General features: G+C 38.9%; 1 protein-coding gene across 2 annotated transcripts in view; it reads right to left on the minus strand.

Annotated features, from left to right (window-relative positions):
• The window catches only part of pdlim5b (PDZ and LIM domain 5b), a 119,823-nt gene that overhangs the window by 24,071 nt on the left and 72,185 nt on the right, over positions 1-23,567 (minus strand). Inside the window, exons 4-9 of one of the 2 annotated variants that reach the window (XM_022680908.2) lie at positions 23,490-23,523; positions 12,639-12,655; positions 10,730-10,750; positions 10,579-10,593; positions 9,625-9,797; positions 7,967-7,997 (exon numbers count right to left, since the gene is read on the minus strand). In XM_022680908.2, the coding sequence (XP_022536629.2) occupies positions 7,967-7,997; positions 9,625-9,797; positions 10,579-10,593; positions 10,730-10,750; positions 12,639-12,655; positions 23,490-23,523 (291 nt within the window). Of the gene's footprint in view, positions 1-7,966; positions 7,998-9,624; positions 9,798-10,578; positions 10,594-10,729; positions 10,751-12,638; positions 12,656-21,348; positions 21,942-23,489; positions 23,524-23,567 lie in introns of both variants that reach the window. The other variant, XM_022680907.2, reaches the window with a different exon arrangement.

Genomic DNA, 23,567 nt, shown 5'->3' on the forward strand with positions numbered 1-23,567 from the left:
TTATATATGCCCAATATCATTTATTTTACTCTAGCTTAGAATACACAAAGCGAATTATTTATATTATTTATATAATTGACAACTAGTGACTTCTGGTGAAATTTGGAGAAAAAAAAAAACTTGCATCTCAATAGACGTTTTAATTTGTCGATCACAGCACCTTTTTAACATAGCCTTTAACTTACATTAACTTTTAACCTACAGCTCTGGAAAACAATAAGAGACCACCTAAAAAATGATGAGTTTCGTTATTTTAAAAATTGAAAACCTCTGGAATATAATCAAGAGGAAGATGGATGATCACAAACCATCAAACCACCAAACTGAACTGCTTGAAATGTTGCACCAGGAATGCAGGCATAAAGTTATCAAAAAGCAGTGTGTAAGACTGGTGGAGGAGAACATGCCGCCAAGATACATGAAAACTGTGATTAAAAACCAGGGTTATTCCACCAAATATTGATTTCTGAACCCATAAAACTTTATGAATATGAACTTGTTTTTTTTTTCTTTGCATTATTTGAGGTCTGAAAGCTCTGCATCTTTTTTTATTATTTCAGACATCCCTCATTTTCTGCATTTAATCGTTCTAAGTGACAATATTGTTTATTTTACTCAAACATTTACCTATAAATATCAAAATCAGAGAAATTGATTCAGAAACTGAAGTGGTCTCTTAACTTTTTCCAGAGCTGAATATCTGAGCGCTGTTTTTCATCAAGATTCACAGATTGTTCTTGTGAGCTGCTGCTTTAACCTTGGCAGATTAACAGTGAACACTAAGAGCTTGTTCACTCCCGAGGTTTTCTCTGGACCCTGTTCCCTTTTCCCTTTAAAACTGGGAACGTTTGGCGGAGTGTGAAAGCTGTTTCTGAGGCTGGGAGTGGCTCAGAGAGAACCGATCTCCCAGTGCTCTCAGAAACAGTGCTCTGGAGTTCATCTGGAGCCAGCGCTGGTGGGGTCCACAGTGTGTGAAAACCATGCACTCCTGCTGCTGTGGGTCACGCAGTGTTACAGCCAGTAACACACAGAACGAGGTGAGAGAGCACGGACTGTGATTATCAGTAGAAACGCTGGTTTTGTGCTGCTCTACATGGTAAAAAGAGAGATATGATTCTCAAATGTATAACCTTATACAGTTAGACTGGTTCTGTATACAGTAACTATACACACTGCATTCAGCCTAGGGGTGGGCGATATGGCTCTAAAATAATATCACGATATTTCAGGGTATTTTTGCGATAACGATATACTTGGCGATATAGGAAAACAGAAAAATTATTAATTAATTTCAGGAATATAGTATAGTAGTATAACAGCATAATCATAATGTGGCAAAATAAATAATATAGCATAAAATAATATAATGCAGCAAAAAATATTGCAGAATATTTAGTGCATGCATATAAACTGCAAACTAAAATAATTATACAATAAATACACCTAAAGCTTCACAGTAAATAATAGACTACTTTTAAGACAGAACAGCCCTATTATCACGATATGGATTTTTAATATCACAATATTTCTGTGTTACGATATAATATTGCCCACTCCTAATTCAGCCCTACAAATATTTTGTGTCAATTTAGGATCCCATATCCCACAATCAAAGGATGAAGCGAAACCATCCTTCAGAACATGAAAAAAATCCAGATTATCTTAGTCCGTTTCGATTTTGTACTTTTTTATATTTCATGTATTTATTTGGATGTTTGCAGTTTTTTTTTACATGCACTTTAGGGGGCAGTTAGACTTCACATGTATTGGAGGAGGCATGTGCTAGTCATCACTGTCCTGGTGTGTTGGGGCATTACTAGTGAACGGGTGAGTCCTAATGAGTGGGTTGGGTAATTGGCTGTGTAAACTGGGGAGAAAATTGAAATAAAAAATAGAAATAAAATAAATATATATATATATATATATATCTTCTGCACTTTAGATTTGTGTAGGTTTTTGTAGTTTCATTACTGTATTTTTGTTACTTTAATTTTATATTTAGTTACACAAATACATAATAATACATAATATTATTTGTAACATTATTATGTATTAATAATGTAATTATTATTTTAATTATTTTGTAATAATATTTGTAGTCTTGGCAAGTTACTGTTTATAAAACAGAAACAGATTTTTTTTTGTTTGTTTCTACACGATGTATAAAACTCTTTATTGGGATATTTATACTAATTAAAACTGTCGTATAGTTTTATTTAGCATAGTTTTCAAATTATTTTTTTTTTAAATCAATGTTTTATCACATCACCAAACATGTAATCACAAAACTATCCTGAAATAGTATATATTATTAATTTAATTTATACAAATTTAAAAATTAAATAATAATAATAATAATTTAGTATATAAATATTAATTTAAAGCCATATAGTCCACCCTTAATTGTGATTAATTTCTTTATTGTATTGACAATATGCTCTTTTAAAAACGTCAAGGATGAAATAAATGAGAAAAAAAGTATATATAGTATAAATATTCAAATAGTAGTTTTTCAGTATCTGCTACTGTTTTAGCATTCTGTCTGTGTGTCTCGACAATTACAAAAATATGGTTTATCATGAAAACACTTTTAAATATAGTGATAACTTATTTTTTTTTCATATCATCCAGCTCTAAATACTGTAAATAATCAAAAACTCTAAGCTAAACTGCATTAGTGCTTCTGTAACATGATGTAAACCGATGTAAACCACTTTTATCCTCTTTAGCTCTCAGTGATGCTATTCTTAACGTTCAGATCAGTGTGCAGATCAGTATAAAGAGAACAGAGCAACTTTTTCTTTACCCTACTGCCATCTGCTGGACACAGCCAGCGCTGCATCACTGCTAGGGTTGCCAGTCTGTCATATAGCCCACGGCCAGCGAGGGAGGGGGGGTAGTGCATTAAAGAGAATGGAGTATTAATATATAATGTACCCTCAGGTTCCCCTACACCTCTGCTCAAACCAATACGTTATGTATTGCTTTTGCTTGATTCCATTTTTTTCCTCGCCACCCTGTGTTCCATTTTGTTCTTTATGTTCTGTAACCCCTCGGGACAGAGGAAAAGAGGGGGAGAGAATAAAGGAGGGAGGGAGGGAGACAGACATAAAGGAAGAGAGGTAGGAGCGACTCGGCCCAAAGGAGAAAGCTCATCTATTATTTATCCATGACAATAAATAAATATTGGAAATGTTCAGTGTTTCTTCCATAAGAGAGAAAGAGAGAGAACGAACGAGGGAGAGAGAGAAAGAGAGAAAGAGAGAGAGAGATACAGTTCTCGGTGTGATGAGGTGCATGCCAGGCCTGTGGGATGATGCTGTCTAGCCTCTCTGTCTGGTGTAGAAGAAGAGCAACACCTCGACACATCACTGGGCTGTTTCCTTCCCTGAGCGACTGCTCATCTACAGTTGGGTTTCATAAACTCCATCAAAGCAGTTTTCTAATCCGAGGCTCTCTCCTTTTCCTTCTCTCTCTCTCTCTTTTTCCTTCTCTCTCTCTGTCTCCGGGATACATCTGATGATCTAATCAGGAGCTTACGGTGTTCAGGATGGATTGCGTTTCGCTTTCCAGCTGTTCAGACTATTAAATTCAAGATAAAGGCTGTAAAAACTAGACAGAAGGGACAGAAACAACAAAAAAAAGAGAGAGAAAAAGAGAAACAGGAGAGAAAAAGAGAAAAAGTACAGGAGACTCAGTGGCACAGAGACAAAAGAAGGAGTTTTATTGCAACCTTTAAAAGACATTCATACTATTTTGCAAAAAAACACAGGAGCCAAAAAAAGCAGGAGAGCAAGAACTGTATAGAGAGCGTGAAGCTAACAAGCCCAAAGAGAAAAGAGGAAAAAACTGAAAAAAGATAGAACAAAAGATCTATTTGTATGAGATAATTTTAACTGGGGAGGTGGAATCATGTATTTTTACTACAGGACATCTGTAAAATTTATGACATATGATTTATATAGGATAAGAAATAAAGCATAAATGGCAATGGATGAGATGGAAGTGGGAGATGGGAGTAGCTACTCCATTTACACACTGCTGTCACTGCCTTTAAAACAACCCACTTAATCCTAATAATAATAATAATACAAATTAAAACATTAGTTTGGAAATTAGCAACTACATATTGATAACACATATGTAGGCTATAGGCTACGTATATCTGAGGTAACTGTACTATACAAATTAAACAAAAAGGCCTCCTTGAGTGCCTCCATACTAGATAACTTTTATTATTATCCACATGTCACATGCTCCAAATGAATATAGCCCAAGGTTGTTATTGTGGCTTATTTCACAGTCAAATTATAAAAAAAATTAAAAAAAATTACTCTGGTAAATCTGGACTTTTGTCAGAGATTAGACTCTTGTGCATTTACCTTCTGTAAAAGTAGCTGTAAAAATAATCTCAGGTTATAATAAACCTGTATAAAACATGGGGAAATATTAAATCACATCCTGTGGAAATTGAGTGTTTATGGATTTTCTCAAGTATAGAGGTGTTTGAGTAGGTGCAATCGGTTTCATTTCCCATAAAAAAAAAAAGTACCTCAGGTCATTTAACTCAGTGGCAAAACTCAAGTAACATCCAATTTATAGCACTCAAATCCAGAAGATGAGCCAATGGCATGATGGTCCTGCAGTCATTCTGTAGCATAGGTTATAACCTATGTTGTTTAATGTACTGAACATTTAGCTGCTAATTTTAAACTAACCAAAAATCCTTATTACTAAAAGTGGGTTCTAAGAGAGTATTTCAGTCATTTATGTGAAGATTTCTTATCTAATACGTTTTATAGAAGTCCTGTAGTAAAATAAAACATTGCTCATCCTTCCCAGGTAAAACTAATTCACTCCTAATAGAGCTAAAGACAGGAAACTTACAGGAAGTTACAGCACATAAATCTGAAGTAAAACATGCAAGGTAAGGGTCAATTTAAGGAGAACTGAAAGCTTGCCTTCTTCAAACTCGCTCACTTAACTCACACTTACACATAAATTAAGAAGAGGAAAAAAATACTGTTAACTTTTAGACTTTACAAGCAGCCACTACAAACATCACGGGACTACAAAAGGAAGCCAATCCAGAGAGGGGGAGGAGGGAGGGGGGGGGGGGGGGGTGAGGAGAGTGTGCTAAACTGGACCAGGACACATTGATATCACATCACTTCACACATCACTGAACGTTCAGCACTCGGGCCGAGACCCCGTGATGCCAGTCGCGAAGCTTGTTGTACTTAGGCCGCACGACCTCGGGGTCGACTTTGGTCACCCTGACGTCCCGATGGAGGGGTCAGAGAGAAGGAGGGGTCAGAAAGAAGGAAGGAAAGAAAGGAAGAAAAGAGAATAAAGAAATGCATTAATTTCACTGTAAGAGTAACAAACAGCAAATAAAACCCAAATCTCATTTACTGCATGCGACAACACACTGCAATCTACTGTGATACGAATATCTGCAATATTCAGCACAGCATCAACACAGGTGGATCTGCACTCATTGTAAAAAACAAAACTTAAAATTGTTCTCGCTCAGGTGATTTTTAAGACAGCTGAACAAAAAATATTGAATTATACTCTAAAGTATAGCAAACTAGTTGCCTCAACTAACATTATTACATTTCTTGTTAAAAATTGGTAAAACTAAATAATCTGTGTTGTAAAATTTACAAATTGTAGTTTAACTCTAGCCGAGGCCGAGCCAACTACTCTGCTCTACTGCACATGCTCAGATTGCCCTTTTGAACAGGTGAACGGGGTGTACAGAGCAATTTAGCAGGGTGTTTTCACCTGATGTTGGTCATTCTATTTGCATATTGGGCATAGTGTCCTCTCAAGCACCATCAGTGTGTAGTCCTTCCCCACAGACTGCCTTCTTACGGAATTTTGCATATGTATTATATACTAATAACAGCCTGGTCTCAGTGTTGAAGGCTATGTGCTGAGTCCAGCTGGTAACATTTGCAATATTTGCAATCATATATGACTGACCATAAGACAGATATGAAATAGACTGACTAGATGATTAAATTAATGTGCACCTTTTCATTGGCACATCTTAATTTTTTTAAATGACCCTAAAGGATGCACATTTTGTAAAACTTAAATCAGGCCAACTAAAAACACAAATTAAATGTTTTTTTTTTATATTTGAAGTTTTAATACATATAAAAAAAATAATGATCTGAGCTAAAGATTTCTAGTTGGCAAACCGCATGTGGTTTTCTTCAGAACTTAAAAGTTTAAGTTGGCCTCAAAACTCGAAAAATCTAGTGCAGTAAGTTGCCTTGAAAATTTGAGTTTTCTCAACTTTTTTATTTTTTACAGTGCACACACACACACACACACACACACACACACACACACACACACACACACAGTACAGTCCTCTTTCAATAGCCTTCTCTGTACCTCAGATACTTCATAACAACAATTACACTTAGAACAGTTTCAAATGGGCAGCCAAGACTTCAGCCATTAGTGTTGTTTACTAGACTCTGGCCTTCAGACACGCAGACTCGCAATTATTTCCACTGTTTCCTAAATCCAGAATCCATTCATATGCAAAAAAAAGCCTGGATGTTTTTCTTAGAGCTCCCTGATTACCCACAATCCCATTTAATCAGTCCACAATGACTATCCATTGTGGTTTCCATTCTGTTGATTAAAAGGTCCAAAGCTTGGAAAACTGGATTTGCAATACAGTAGTGGACCAACACCAGCAGATGACATGTCTCTCCAAATAAAATCACTGATCATCAGTAAATTTTACATTTCATTTAGAAAATAAAGGGATCAGAGTCTGGAGGAAGAGTGGAGAGACACACAGTCCAAACTGCTTGAGGTATAGTGTGAAGTTTCCACCAATCAGTGACGGTTTGGAGAGACATGTCTGTCATCTGCTGGTGTTGATCCACTGTGTTTTATTATCAAGTCTAAAGTCAGTGCAGTTTTGTTTTCCCACAAAATCTTACAGCACTTCATCTTATAGAGTTGCCCTCTGCTACTGACAACTTTTGTGGAGATGGGAATTTCATTTTCCAGCAGGACTTGGCACACACAATTTTTTTTTTTTTTTGGCTGTAAGCCATAATCATCAACAAACCAAATAGATCACTCTGTGTGCAATACAGCTATATAATATATAACTAAATTACTGAAAGTAAATCTTAATGATATTCTATCATCATATATTTTTTTGAGATGCACTAGTATAATTAGTATGAGTATGAGTAAATTTGCATGGTATTGGACCAGTATCTGTATTAATGCATCCCTACTTTTTAGTTTTAATACATAAAACTTTATTTATTTATTTTTTTTTTATCTGCAGTAGTGTATTCATATAAACTGTTAGGGGTGATCCACACATATTAAGGGATATCTATGATCTATATCCATGATACTTCACTAACGCTAACGCTTCAGTTAAGTGTTATATGAGTTATATATGAGTTAATCTATGTCAGGAATAACTCAGTACAGTACCAGCTCAAAAAAGCCTGTCTAATTCTAAAGAGAGGTTAAAATAGTGTCATAAAATTGAATGACAGTTTTTATTACATAACCCACATAAATGCTATACAGAGACCTCTGAGGAAAAACAAATAAATAGCAGGATAAGAGTCCTTTAATATTTAAACCGATGAGGCTCTGAACGCGAGGCCTTGAACTCATCTTCGGTGCATCTGATGTGGTTTAATCCTAATTCAGAGTTTTAGCGGCATCTGACCGCGTTTAAATAAATAGAAGTAAATATGGAACTGACAACACACAGAGACCACAGAACGTGACACGCTCAGCGAGGGCAGCGTACGAGCAAATAGCAAAAAAACTAAACAGCAACAGTAACAACAACACCAGACACACACACACACACACACACACACACACACACACAGGGAGAACACTACCGACACCAGATCATACCCAATCCAATAACAATAACAAAACACAGTGTGCTTACTTCTTTCCGGGGCTGCTCTCCTGGGCTTGCTCTGCAGGAGAGATAGAGAGAGATAGAGACAGAGAGAGAGAGAGAGAGAGAGAGAATAAGAGAGAGAGAGAGATATGTGAGAACATGAGCTCTGCCGCAGAGGAAAGACTCTTTCAGTTTCAGCATCAAATCAAAGCGAGAGCTGGGAAGGTGGGAAAAAGCTGCACAATGAAAAACACATTCTTTCCTCTCTGTTGCTGAAAATCTCAAGAGACGCAGATCACAGGAAATGATGATAACGCTTCAGCTTTTAAACAGCTTTGAATGGGAAAACGATCTGCTCTGGCTGACAGAGCAGATACAATAGATAGAGTAGATGGGTTGAAGGTAGAACTCGTACAGCCATTGTGATGTTTGGCAGTAGGGGTGTACCATATCATATCATTACCAATAATATCGCCAGCATTTTTGAATATCATGAACGTTTTTATATCCTAAAATATTGCGCCCTATCACCCACATCTAATTATTACATCAGGGTTCTACATTTTTCAGCTGTTTATAGCAAAAGAAAAATTTACACTGTTCTCATTTCCTATTATATATCTATTAGAGACTTTAGAACAGGGATGGGCAACTTCCATGATGGAGAGGGCCACATTTTTTTCAGCATGACCATTGGAGGGCCACATGACCTCGCACTTCAAATAATTGAATATGAAAAACGCTACAAATGATTTTCAATAAGAACAAATTTTATATGAATTTATATCTGTATGTTTACAGCACCAACATTTATCAACAACTTTTTTTTGCATATTAATGCATTTTAATACGGCAAAAGACAAACCGTTTGCTTAAAAAAAGTGCAAAAAGGAAGTCCTTCATATCAAAGAACAAAAAGTTTGCTTAAAAAAACTGATTGCAAATACAGTATTTCCTCTGTGTAAAATAAGTTCATTATAACAAGTCCTTCATAAGCAACAAGGACAAAACATTTGCTTATAAAAGTGCAAAAGGCATTTGAACTCATTTATAACAAAGAACAAAAAAGATTTAAAAACTGATTGCAAATAGCTCATTCAATAATAGCAGAAAACTAGACCACAGAGGCCCAACATTTATTGAAGCTAATGAGAGAGCTGTGGTTTGGCCTGCTGGCTCACAATGGACTGGATGTCAATGTCAATTTTCGTGGTTGTTTGGCAGCGCCCTCTAGCGGTCAAAAGTAGAATTACGTTTTTTTTTTGTTTTTTTTTTTTGTTTTGTTTTTAATTATGAAATTATGAAATTATTTTTGATCTATACGCGGGCCGCACTGAGTGATGACGAGGGCCGTGTGCGGCACCCGGGCCGCCAGTTGCCCATCCCTGCTTTAGAATATATCTGTCCAGTATCATTTATTTTACTTTAATCCTGGAGTTTATCTCACAGGTCAGTGCAGCGTTCATTACAATACTAGCTCTGGTCCCGTGACTTTTGGCATAGCAGTAATTCAGCTTTCTTTGTAAGGAAACAATTGTTAAATTTTCTTTAAGAACTGTTATATTTATTGTATATATTTTGTCACATTTCTCGTGTGATACCAGTTAAACTATTCACACAGTATAAAGACTGTGTTTTAACTGGTTAGATGGTGAGTTATGATGCTGGTGGTGATATTCACGCAGATGAGTTCTAATACTCACCGTTCTCTGTGCCGGTGATCTGTGCCAGGATACGGAAGGAGCGGGACTGTGAGGTTCCGGTCCACGGGCGCCAGTCCTCTGTGTCCTCAATCAAACGCTTTTTACTGGCATCGCTCAGGTGTGCGCCGTGGTTTACCATCAGCTCTGTGTCCATGATGGGCTTCCTGGGAGTTCTGTAAAAAACAGACCAGTCCATCAATAAGCACAGAAATCATCATTATCATCATCATTATTATTATTGTAGCCTCTACATATGGTACCACTTCAAAATAAGACTACCTTAATAAATTACTTATTATTGATTAGGTTGTAAATGTCTTAAAAGCTATTGATAAGCAGTAAAAAAAAACACATAAATTAAAAAAGCAACAGCGGCTACTTAGTCATTTAATTTATGGTACATAGTTCAACATACTATATAAATATAACATAAACATATTAATATGGCAGGTTTAATGCTGATTGATGGAAAACACAAAGTAAAATCAGTATCTAATTATGTTTTATATTAACTGCTTATTAATGTGTTTTAAAGTATTTGCAACCTAATTAATAACCATTAATAGACTCCTTTATAAACCACCCTTTATAAAGGTAGTCTTTTTTAAAGAGTCACCCTACATATAATGTACTTTTTTTTTGTAATTCTATTTGTACAATTACATGCATATACAGTAGAAGAGGGCAATATAGCAATATAACAGTATTTTGAGCATACAGTAGATGCTGTCAGATAATGTATATATTAACTACTATTGATTTACTTAATTTGAAAGCTAAACAGCTGATTGTCACCAATCTCATTTTTTGTTAAATACATGTCAAATCATATATTTTTTTATCTGTTTTATATTAAAGAGACACTTTAAAACATTACAGCATTTGTGTCCCACTGTCCACTGTCTAATGATCAACCACACAGAAAGCACATTCATCACAGGGCATCTCTGTTACCTGGGGGGAGTCTTTCTGTGGAAGGAGATCGAGATGAAGCGATTGAAGGAAGCAGGAAATGAGAAAATGAAAAATAGAAGAAAGTCAGAAAGAAGAAGAAGAAACTATCCATCAGTGATTTTTTTTATAAGTGACTACAGCCACTACTTACTTCAGAATACTGTGAGGCCCACTAAGAAATAAAAGATAGAATCAGAGGTCAAATATGGGAAATCTCTCAGAACTCTAAATATATCTTTACATATTGAGTTAAAAAATAAGAAATTATGTTATTTAAAGTGAATTAGGCTTATTGTGAGTATATCACACTCTTATTTCAAGTTAAATAAGTCTATATTAAAATACTATATTTCAGAAACTCATATATAATATAGATGTATTACAATAAAAACACAAAAATCAGTGCCTCAGAAAATTAGAATATTATATAAGACCAATTGGTACTTTTGGCAGTGTGGGCAGTGTGCCAAGTCCTGCTGGAAAATGAAATCCGTGTTGGTCCACTGTGTATATCAAGTACAAAGTTTGAGCAGTGAACTGAATTACTGAAATAAAGTAACTTTTCAATTAAATTCTATTTTATGAGATGCACTGGGGAAGCTACACAAGTTTAATGTCAACATGCGCAATTTTAAGAAATGATTTTGCACAATACAGATCTTCTAAAAGCTATAACTGCTTTATTGTTAATGTTGCATCTTATTCTGAGTGTTAGAAACCAATAGGAAAAAAAACACACACTCAATCCATGATAAAGGTTCACCTCAATATTAATAGATTAAATGATCCATGCACCACATGTTTTGATCGTTGTTTAATAACTACTATACAAAGAAACTCCTCAAATCTTTAATATTATTAATATTATAATTATCTTTTTTCATAATTAAAATCTAATGCATCTTAAAAAAATGAATGAAACCGGTCATGCATTCCAGGCCATGACCTTTTAACCCTCCTGTTATGTTCCGGGTCAATTTGACCTGTTTTAAAGTTTGAAGATCTAGGAAAAATAGGTAAATATATTTTTTTAAGTATCAAACTTCTTCTGCTTGCCTTAATTAGTGTAATCAACGTATAATATAAAAATGGTTCATCTCACATATTTGCAACCACCCCTTGCAAATATATATATATATATATATATTTTTATATGTTAGTCTTTCAAAAGTAATAAAGTAGAGAAACATTAAAAAAGTTTGAACGTGTTTTTTTTTATTTTATGAAAAACGAGTGAATTATCCTAATTGAACCTCGTTGCACCAAATATTAATATAATAATTAATTAAAAAATATATATATTTACACTGCTTGTAAGGATTTTTTGGGTGTAATTAAACATGCACCGGTTCAAAATGACCCTGGAACACCGTTGCTGTTCCTGAAGAATGAACATAATAGGAGGGTTAATGGAATCCAACACAGTACAGTGACTGGGCTACATATACCCACTCTCACCACAAGGTGGCACCACCGCACTCTACATTAGGCTCCTGCAGATTGGGGCCCAGGTATTTTCTGAGATGCCCTTAGTTAAGCCATCTCCCACCCACCCCCTCCAGTACCACCTCCCACCGCCCAGCACATGTGTGTATGTATACAGTACGCGTGTGTGTGTGTGGTTCGCAAAATGGAAAGCTGCTCTATTAATACTCACTCTAACACTCAGCAAGGCTCGTAATTAATGGCAGGCCTTGAATAAACACAGGGAGGTGGGATTGACGTGAGCAGATGATGTTCAGAAAGGTCTGTGAGCACTTCTCTATCTGAGCACTTCTCTAGAGAACTCTGCTCCTCCACCCCGAACCCTGACGTCTCCGGGTCTCTACATCACGCCCGGAATGAGCTACTCCAGCGAGCTATGAAGTAACTCCCCCAACCCACTGAATCACTGACTGAGTGATATAATGGAAAGAATGGTGACAAGAAGCGCTGCCAGGAGAGCGAATCGCACGGGGGACGAGTATGTTCATGCTTGGGGTGTTAACGATTGTGAAATGGTCGTGAAAATCACGTCACACGCAGGCACAAACAGATACCAGCACAGACAAAACACTGACTTTGTTGTCGGCTCGGCCTGCGGAGAAAAAAAAGAGAGAAAGAAGACAGAGAGAAAAAGAGAAGGACAGATGTGTGAAGATGTGCGATTTCCCCCTAATTAATTAGATAATTAATGCACCTTTATATACAACGTGTGCTGTAAGAAAGAGCATGCATCTTAAGGTTAATACACTCACATGCTTGGGCTGCATCGAGGAGAATGTATTAAAAAAAAAAGTGCACAAGGATAAGAGAAATTAATGAATGACAGCAGTAAGTGAGGGTCTCAGAGTGGTGGGCCAATGAGGTAACACACCTCATAAATATTTATGTCGATGTCTCTGTCCAATCATATTTCAAAGACTCATCCCATTAAGAAATGGCTGCAGTTTTAAAAGAACATAAAATCATAAAAAAACATTAATATGCAACCCAAAGAAGTGGGCGTGGCTGAATATTGTGCCCATAAAATGCAAATTTGAGGCTCAAATGCATCCTCTGCGGCAAATCCAGCTTCAGCTACTGAAACGCACATCAAAGCTTCTGCTGTGATGCTGGAGATGATGAAACTGAGAGTAGTTTATTACAGGTGCTGGTCAACGAATTAGAATAATTTGAAATAGTGCAATCATGAAATTCTTTGTATGCATTTTTTGTGCAGAAAGCAAATCAGGTGTTCACCGCACCTGTCCTACTCGTTAGACTAATCACAGAACTCGTTACCTGGAAAAAAATTTGCTCAGCTGAGCTTTCCAAAAGGCCCATTTAGGCCATTTAACTGTGACACTGTTGTTTTATTGAATTAGAATAATGGAGAAACCGTTTCATTGAATTAGAATAAATGCTGGAATTTTTGTTTTCTGTGAAGAGTGTTCACTGTGCAGTATAAAGTCAGGGTTGAGTAGAATTTCTAAGTTGTAAAATCAATCATGGGTAAGCAGCGCGACCTCTCAACCGGAATAGTGGCTCAAATTCAAGCCCTTCGCCAACAAGGCTTGACCCAAACTAAAATTGCTGAGCAGCTCGGCATCAGCCAGTCTTCCGTCTGCAAAGCTCTCAAGAAAAACTGCAGCAAGCGCACCAACTGTTCCGGCGTCCGAAAAACTTCTGCTCGTGACAACAAGCAGCTGAGAAAGATCGCAGTCAGCAACCGGTTCAAGTCCACTTCCGAGCTCACCGACTTGTGGAACAAGCAGACCGGCGCTGACGTCTCCAGATCAACCACTTACCGTCGTCTGCGCGAACTCGGCTTCAAATCTCGCGTTCCAGCAGTAAAACCGATGCTGAACAAGAAACAAATGGAGAAACGGCTGAAGTGGGCCAAAGAACACGGCGAGTGGACTGCTGAAGACTGGCAGAAAGTGGTCTTCAGTGACGAATCACGCTTCTGCATCTCCTTCGGTGACCAAGGTCCTCGTGTCTGGCGTCGTGGTGGCGAAACCTACAACCACGAGTGCGTGAAAAGATCCGTCAAGTTTCCCCAGAGCGTTATGGTCTGGGGATGCATGTCCGCTCGAGGTGTAGGGAAACTCTACTTCCTCAAGAAGACTGTCAATGCTGCCGTATATCAAGATGTTCTGGAAACGTTCCTGATTCCGACTGTTGAGGAACAGTTCGGCGAAGAAGACTTCATATTTCAACAGGATCTTGCACCGGCTCATGCGGCAAAGTCGACCAAAGATTGGTTCACTAAAAAACAGCTTGAAGTTTTGGCATGGCCGGCCAACTCGCCTGACCTCAATGTCATTGAAAACCTTTGGGCCATCGTCAAGCGGAAAATTCGCGACAGAAAGCCTACTACGCTGGACCAACTGAAGCAGAACATCGCCACTGCCTGGGAAGCTGTGAGTGCGGAAACTTGCGACAAGCTGGTCAAATCAATGCCGCGGAGACTTCAGGCAGTCATACAAGCCAAGGGGGCAGCCACAAAATACTGAGAAAGTGATGACTGTAATTATAATAAAAATTATTCTAATTCAATGAAACGGTTTCTCCATTATTCTAATTCAATAAAACAACAGTGTCACAGTTAAATGGCCTAAATGGGCCTTTTGGAAAGCTCAGCTGAGCAAATTTTTTTCCAGGTAACGAGTTCTGTGATTAGTCTAACGAGTAGGACAGGTGCGGTGAACACCTGATTTGCTTTCTGCACAAAAAATGCATTCAAAGAATTTCATGATTGCACTATTTCAAATTATTCTAATTCGTTGACCAGCACCTGTATAGTGGACTGATTAGATAAACACTGGAAATATAGATCACATTAAAAAGATTTGCAATCGCTTAGCATCACCACAGCAACCACCTGGGATAAACCACAGTAACAATCTTGCAGCACTAGAACTTCTATCAAGCACACAAATGCTTGGCAACTCTCAAACCACCACCTAGGATACTATAGCAATCAAATAACCCCTTAGCAACACCACAGCAACCACCAAGCAACACCACAGCAACCACTTGGCAACACTCAAGCTATCACCTAGAATACTACAACAACTTTATAGCAACAAAGGAGCAACAATAATGCACCAATCGATAATCGCTTAGCAACTCCATAGCAGTCACATAGCAACACCACAGCAACCATCTATCAACACACTAAAGCTCCTATCAAGCAACCACTTAGCAGTTTTCAAGCTACCACCAAGAATACTATAGCCACACCACAGCAACAAGCTAGCAACACTAAAGCTCCAATCAAGTAAACACTTGGGAACTCTCAAGCCATTCTATAGCAACAAACTAGCAACAATAAAGCACCAATCAATAATCGCTTAGCAACACCACAACAACCACCTAGCAACAACACAGCTACCTCCTAGCAACACCACAGCAACCTCCTAGCAACACCATAGCAAACACTTGGCAACTCTCAAGCCACCACCTAGGATACCATAGCAACTATATAGCAAAAAAACAGCAACACCAAAGCCCCAGTCAATAATTGCTTAGCAACTCCATACCAACCACCTAGCAACACCACAGCAACTAGCTAGCAACCAGCTAGCAACAACACAGCAACCAGCTACCAACACTAAAGCTCACAAGCAAACACTTGACAATTCTTAAGCCACCACCTAGGATACCATAGCAACTCCAGAGCAACAAACTAGCAACACTGAAACACCCCTCAAACAACCCCTTAGCAACACCGTAGCAACCACCTGCGATCCAACAGAAACAGATTTTGCTCACATCACATCCAAGCATCCACACCGTTACCAGATATTACGATAAATGCATAAATAAGCTTTAATAATGTCTCATCTCAAACTTTGAGATTTTTTAAGAGCCTCGGAAGCTCATCGTTCCGAAATAAAAAGTGCCAATGACAACATGCGGCAAAACAGACCTTCCTTAACTACACACACACTACACACACACTCCTCCGACTGGAACATCTGCTGCTCGGCTAATGCTGGATTAATTACTCTAATTTCAGGGGCTCCGCGGGTCACAGACTTGCCGCGATGGCCCCTCCCTGGACGCTAATTGGCGGACTCAGTAAAAGCAGCTGGAAACTCTCTGAAGGAAAAGTTGCAGGCGTTCCTGAAGAGCCCGGGCCGCTGAACATGGCAGCTGAGGAGACGCAGGCCTGCTCGTTAAGAGGAGCACTGGAAACAAATGATGGGGTCTCTGCCGTGCCATCCACGGAAAAACACGAGGGGTAAAGAGAGGGGTTATAGAGAGGGCACTGCAGCCAGGGTCTGCTGATACACACACACCCATGTTTTCCATGTTTTCCAGCTTTTCCAGCGGCTGGTAGAGAGATAATGAACATCTACGAGTGGGAATGGAGGGAAAAGGCATCCCTTGAGAGGAAGCACAACACAGGTCATAGCCTGTATCCCAGAATTCACATCTGTGGCAGCATCGTGGCTTCCTGGCGGGTACATGTGTTTATTTGCCTGGTGTACACTGGGGGGTTTAGAAAAAACATAAATAATTTATATATTTTGGTAGCTTATGCACAGTTGTGCACAGTCACATGACTGTGTGGCCCTCTCTACAGTTTACACAATATCATAAGAGGATCTGGCAACATCATTCCTAGGTGGAAATCTCTAAGTAATTCCCTAAATACTCTGTTAATAAAATTATAGCAATCTAAGAATTAGCTCATCTGTAAAAGAAATTGTGATTGAGAACTGTGCATGTTGTTCTGAAATACAGCTCTGGAAAATCAGCTCAGCCAATCAGCTTTCCCTCCTGCCCTGCCTCTAAACCCATACATCACCCAGTGTCCTTCCCAAACCACCCCTCCCATTTTTATATATATTTTTTTATCAAACAAAATATTATGCTATTGTTATTACAAAATATAGAAGCTATCAAAAAAAGAGAATATGAAACTTAACTCACATATTGTTAAATTACTATACCCATTTAATCAAATCTACACAATTCATGTGGATGGCATGTTCGTTATTCAAAGCAGCATTTTTTTTTTTTTTACTTTTTTTGTGAAGTGGGTTCACCTCTTACTTCACAACACAGAAAAATATATTGTGCAAGATATTGTGGTTCAGACCTCTGATTAACAGGCCCATCACCATTTATTTACATTTAAAGTCTAATATAAAAGCAAGACTTCCAGGAAAACCACTGGTCTGGGCGTGTTCACTGGGCTCCATTAATTACTGTAACAGAGAGCAAACTGTCTGCTAATCACAGAAGACTCATCTCCATTAATGTTAGTAATATTGACTGAGTAATGGAGCGTTAATGGAGGAACTGCGACAGTCCTATAGCTTTGATCATCTCGCACACGCTGAGCAGATCAGCCGCTGCTTAGACCCTCAATTACTGTAATTATCGCTAATGAAGCAATCAGTCATTCCTCAAACTGTTCTCCAGCCTCTCCATCCTCCTCAACACGGAGGAGAATCATACGCAGTAGAAAGACCCGGCGGATTCTGCACAGACCCAAACGACTCTCGGCTAATTGGAAACAAGTGCAGCCGCTCGCGCAACAGGACACGGAACTGGACCCGGTGTGTTTGGGAAAGCCATTAACCAAACTGTCAATTAGACAAAGGCGGGCGGTAGCGAGCCCCGAGCGTCTCAGCTGGCCTTCACATTCACTCCTGCAGATTGGGACAAGATGTGCTCCTCCTGACTGGATACAACACCGAGTGGAGAAAAAGAAAGAGAAAAGAGAGAGAGAGAGAGAGAGAGAGAGAGAGAGAGAGAGAGAGAAAGAGAGACATCTCCATATATGTCTAAAAACTATACAGAGGCTTCATTGCTTCATTTTTTGATTTCAAGCACCATAACATTAAAAGAACACCTCAAACAACTATTAGCAACACCAGAGCAGCCTCCTAGGATGCCATAGCAACATTACAACAACTCTACAACAACACTAAGGCACTCTATCCAGAAACCTTTCAGCAACACCCCAACAACCACCTGCAACCACATGGTAACGCTAAAGCACTCCTCTAGCAACCACCTGGCACCACAACAGGAACCAGCTGGAATACCATACCAACCATGAAGCAACACAACAGCAACCAAGTAACAACACCATAACAACCACCTATCAACACTAAATTGCCAATTTAGATAGACAGCAGCAGAATAGCAACAACAACATAAAAGCAACTATCTGGCAATCCCATAGCAACCAACTGGTACAAAAAAAAAATAACCTTATGACCCTATAGTGAAACCAAAAAAATGTGTCTTTACTGATGACTTTATTTTTTAATTTTTAAAAATAACATAGCAAACATGTAGCAACACAACATCAACCAAGCAACAACACCATAACATCCACCTAGCAACCCTATAAAAGTGCCTATTCAGATAGATAGCAACAGAATATCAGTAACATCATTAAAGCAACTATCTGGCAATCCCATAGCAACCACTTGGTATTAAAAATTCAACCTTTTGAGCGTATAGTGACACACAAATGTTGTCTGCACTGATGTCTTTATTGTGATATACACTTTTGTAACCAGGTGAATCTAATCTGAATCTACAAGACAAAGAGAGAGAGAGAGAGAGAGAAGGAGCCAACAGAAGCAAAAGAGGGGGAGGAGAGAGTCCAGTTCACTGCTGGATAATCAATCAGAGAGCAGGCGTCTCAGTTTCTCTCAGTTAAAGCTGTAAAAAACACGTCAACCTGTTCTTTCCCTTTTCCTGTTGACTTCAAAAGTCAGGAATGAGGAAGCTCATAATGATGTATTGTGAAGACGAGGCTCCGCACAAAAATCACAGGAGTGATCACAATGATACAATCAATGCATTAAACCATGCAATACAATTTTCATGTGTATATACAGGGGTTGGACAATGAAACTGAAACTCCTGTCATTTTAGTGTGGGAGGATTCATGGCTAAATTGGAGCAGCCTGGTGTCCAATCTTCATTAATTGCACGTTGCACCAGTAAGAGCAGAGTGTGAAGGTTCAATTAGCAGGGTAATAGCACAGTTCTGCTTAAAATATTGCAATGCACACAACATTATGGGTGACATACCAGAGTTCAAAAGAAAAAGGGCAAATTGTTGGTGCACGTCTTGCTGGAGCATCTGTGACCAAGACAGCAAAGTCTTTGTGATGCATCAAGAGCCACGGTATCCAGGGTAATGTCAGCCAACATACCACCAAGAAGGACCAACCACATCCAACAGGATTAACTGTGGACGCTGTAAGAGGAAGCTGTCTGAAAGGGATGTTTGAGTGCTAACCCGAAATGCTCAAATCACGGCAAAATTCAATGTGCACCTCAACTCTCCTGTTTCCACCAGAACTGTCTGTCGCCAGTCTTAAACCAGGTGTCCAACCCCTGTATGTTTAAATGGGTTTATCAATGTTATTTTTAAATAACAATAGTGTTTGGTTTGTATTCTATAAAAGGGGGTTGCGACTTAATGACCGTAAAAAAAAGTGGGACCAAAAACGGGCTGAGACCATTTATGAACCCCTGCATTGAACAATACATTAAAGACTAACTTTAATAAAGGCTGTTTATTCCAGTCAAAGTTCAGAGCTGAAAACATACCAGTGCAAAAGCCTGTACAAATCTGAGCTCCACAACAGCTCTGCTTTACAGCTGTAATGATGCTGCGAGACAGAGAGAGAGAAGCAACCACAAGTCTGGAGCGGAGTGAGAGTAAGAAAAAGTAAACAGGCATATAAACTTTCCACAGAGGCTTTTCCACTTAACTTATATTTGCCTCGCTGGCTCGAAACCTTTCAGACTGAATCGTTTGTTTATTTAACTTGATGAAACAACTTGTGGGAGACTGTCTGTGTTCTCTCCACTACGGCACGAAGACACGGCTGAATATTTCAGAACCGGTTTCAGAACTGCTGCTGCACCGTCGAGGCGTTCATTATCTGCTCCATCAGAACAAGATCCTTCTAAAAAACGTCAAACTCAGGCACCCATCAGCCATAACATTACAACCACTGACAGGTGGTTTGTAATTTCATATGATCGAATTGATTATATGGTTCCAACGGTACCAGTCAAGGCTTGGGAGACACCAATATCAGGAACAGACAGCAAAGAAAGCAAGCATCAGCCATAACATTACAATCAGGTGAAGTGAATAAACATTGATTGTATGGTTCCAATGGTACTTATCAAATGTTGGGAGAAAAATAACAGACCAGTGAACAGTCAGTTCTTAAAGTTCTTGAATACATTGAATTCATAAAAATGGACAAGTTTAAGAATCTGAGACACTAAACTGTCTAATTCAGTTGAACCAAATTGTGATGGATCAACCACTGGTAAGTATTTCATCTACAAAACACGAAGAGGTCTTGTAGGATGTTTCTGGATGTTTCTATGCAGTGGTCAATACCAACTACAACTCCTAAGAATGATGACTGGTGAATTCGCAGTTGGAATATAGTATTGTGTGCCAAAGGCTTGCTGGTATAAGATCCATTGAGGCACTTGATCCATTGGGGTTAAAGGCGGAGACCTTATTGCACATTCCATTGGTGTGTCCAATCGGTGAATATGGTTATCTGTCTCGTCTGTCTAATGTCTTGGTTCAAGATAACCCAGAGCACCATCAGAGATCTTGTGATGTCCATATCTCAATGCTTCAGAGCTGTTTTGATAGCATGAGCTGATGGTTTTAATGTAATGGCTCACCTGATCTGATTAAACACTGGGATTTTACACAAGGTCCATGAAGTTGCTTCCCTCGCTGTTCTTTACAAAGTCTCTCAGAGGCTACTTCAGGTAGTGCACCTCTTGGTGAGAGATCGCTGACTGCTAGACATGCCTCTATGATGAACTTGAGCAGTTAGCCAGCCACCGTCACATTCGTTAGCAGTGGTATTGTGAATAATGAGGTGCTATGGAGTGCAATGGACTGAAAATGTATTGTACCCATTATCAAATTCAGGTTCTATTTGGGATCCAGTGATAGAGAGTCAAGTCCAAGCATTATATCTCATCAATGTATGTTGGGGTGTGATGGATCTGCTTGTGCAAGCTTAACATGTCTAATTTGCAAGCCTTTCGTTCTCAACGTTCTCAAACTCTACAGCCAAGACTTCATTTATTTAGCATTTTAGCATATGCTATAAGCACATTATTATTATTATCATTAATACTGGAGTATTATTGGAGATTCTAAAAGACAGGCAGGACAGAGTTGTCCCAAAGAACCTGAAGAAAAGCAGAAAAAGAGCAGAGGATCTTCAGAAAAGGACGAATGTTGTCAAAAGGAGTTTTCTAAGCTCCACCTACCCATTGTATTGCTCCACTCCTCCCTGACTCTCCAGCAAACCCCGCCTCTGACCCATAGCCACCTCGCAGGCGTTCGCATTGGAGTACAGGTTGATTGGCGTGTTATAGACGGAGGGCTGTGGGATGGCGGGAGCAGAAGAGGAGGAGGGAGGGCCCGTCACTCTGGCTGGTGAGGAAGAGCCGGAGGACGAGGCCGAGGAAGAGTGAGGGAAGGGGGAGCGGCCGGAGGCGGGTTTGGGGGCGGAGTGAGGGGAAGACTGTGAGCGGTTTGCAGAGCTGCTGGCCAATGGGAAAGGGGGCTGTGGTGGCTGGGCTGGCTGTGAGGGTTGTGGGGCTGATGGCGGGGGTACGTGTGGCTGGGAGGGAGAAGCCGGGGTGAAAGCTGAGGAGGCAGAAGGGATGGAGGCTTTAGGTGCAGCAGGGGCAGAGGAGGAGGGGCTGACTGCCCTGAAATTAGCTCCTCCTCCTCCGAAGGGGCGGGCCGTCTTGTTGTAAGCGCTGTTGCTCGGGGAGGGGTTGGAGGGGCTAGCGCTGGGGGCGGCTGAAGGCGGGTGGCTGATGGGCACAGGCTTAATGATCTCCAGCGGCTCATCCTGCAGGAGGTGAGGAAACACAAACACACACATGCAGCACACACACACACACACACACACACACTCTCAAACTCATGCAGGTGATGCTTCCTCATCACAGTCAGATATCATATAAACTATTACTAGACTCACTGACAAAAAAGATAACACAAGCCAGATTACTGCAAAACTCCACCAGTAGTTACATATTTCCATTTCCTTCTTGTAATACTTCCAAATTAAACTTTTTTATTTTATTTTTTTTATCTTTTTTCAACTCTGAACCTAATAACATATATATTTAACTATTCAAAAGATGTCAAACTAGTCAAAATCAGTCAGCTTTATCTAACTTTTTATAAAATTTCTAATCTGAAAATGGTTACAAAACTCATGTGACATTTAAAAATCATGTTTTTTAAAAGCAAGTCCACTAATTCCTTTGATTTTCTCTTAAGACAGTCTTTATTTTAAAGAAATAATTGACTGCATGTTCAAATAATTGATACTTATGACAAAAAAACACTCCTGTTACTGGCACTCAGTCCTGTTACTGGCACTCACTCCTGTTACTTCTTATGTTTTAAGTAACAGGAATTTTTTTTTTTTTTTTTTTGCATCGAATTATCGAAAACACGAAAAATAGCTAAATGGCAGCTATGCTAATAGCATTAGGACACTGAGCATTCGATGACAACTAGATTTGAACTACTGGTGTGTTGATCTGGGTAGCAGTCACAAATAACAGTCGGTCACCCCTAGTAGTGATACAAGGGACACTAACCATAACAGCTAAGTGATATGTGCACGTCTTTCATTGTAGGGCTTCAAACTGGCATTTTTAGCTTTTTTTGTAATGCTCACCAACACATATGTTCTTGTCTGGTTTTGTAACTAGACTAGAATCGGCTCAGCAGTTCGTTTTTGTTTTGTTTTTTGTCAGTGAGTGTATTTCTCATCCACAATCAGCTAATTCAAACTGTGAATGAGTTCAATTTTTTTTCTTAATCTTAAAAAAAAAAAATCAATCTTAACTCTAATTAATTCTACAGTAAAGTATACTGGTATGAGGAGGAGGTATTGACTGGACCACATTACAGAACAACTGGTTAATATCTCTATCTAACCATTACTAAACAATTATCTTGTGGTGTTTTAACAAGTTTGTTTTTTTTATCTGCAGAATTATCAAAAATATATGATACAATCATGATCCAAACTATGTATGATAGCCTTATAATACGGTTCACATGATCACTGCTGGTAATATAATTAACATGCTGTTACCAGCTGTGATAGCTTCGTAAATGAGTAAAACCATTATAACCACCATGATATGTATTCTTCATTGCCAGTCGTTGTATATAAATAATGTGGGAGACCGTACTTTAACCTGTCAGTAAATATGATGTCTATAAATGTCTTAAAAATGCTAAATCCTGTACTGTGGACCAGACTGAGGTGCACCACAGCTCTAAAGAGCCATGCAACACAGCAGGCAGGTGGGCATGCTCTAATCATTCATAACATCACTTCAAACTCTCTGTAAAAAACATAGAATCTCCTTACCTTGGGAAGTTCAACTTTTGGAACAGCAGACGGTCTGCAAAAAAAAGAAAAAAAAAAGAAAGATGAACAGATGAGTAT

Source organism: Astyanax mexicanus, chromosome 20 (genome assembly GCF_023375975.1).
Source record: "Astyanax mexicanus isolate ESR-SI-001 chromosome 20, AstMex3_surface, whole genome shotgun sequence".
NCBI classification, from domain to species: Eukaryota; Metazoa; Chordata; class Actinopteri; order Characiformes; family Acestrorhamphidae; genus Astyanax; species Astyanax mexicanus.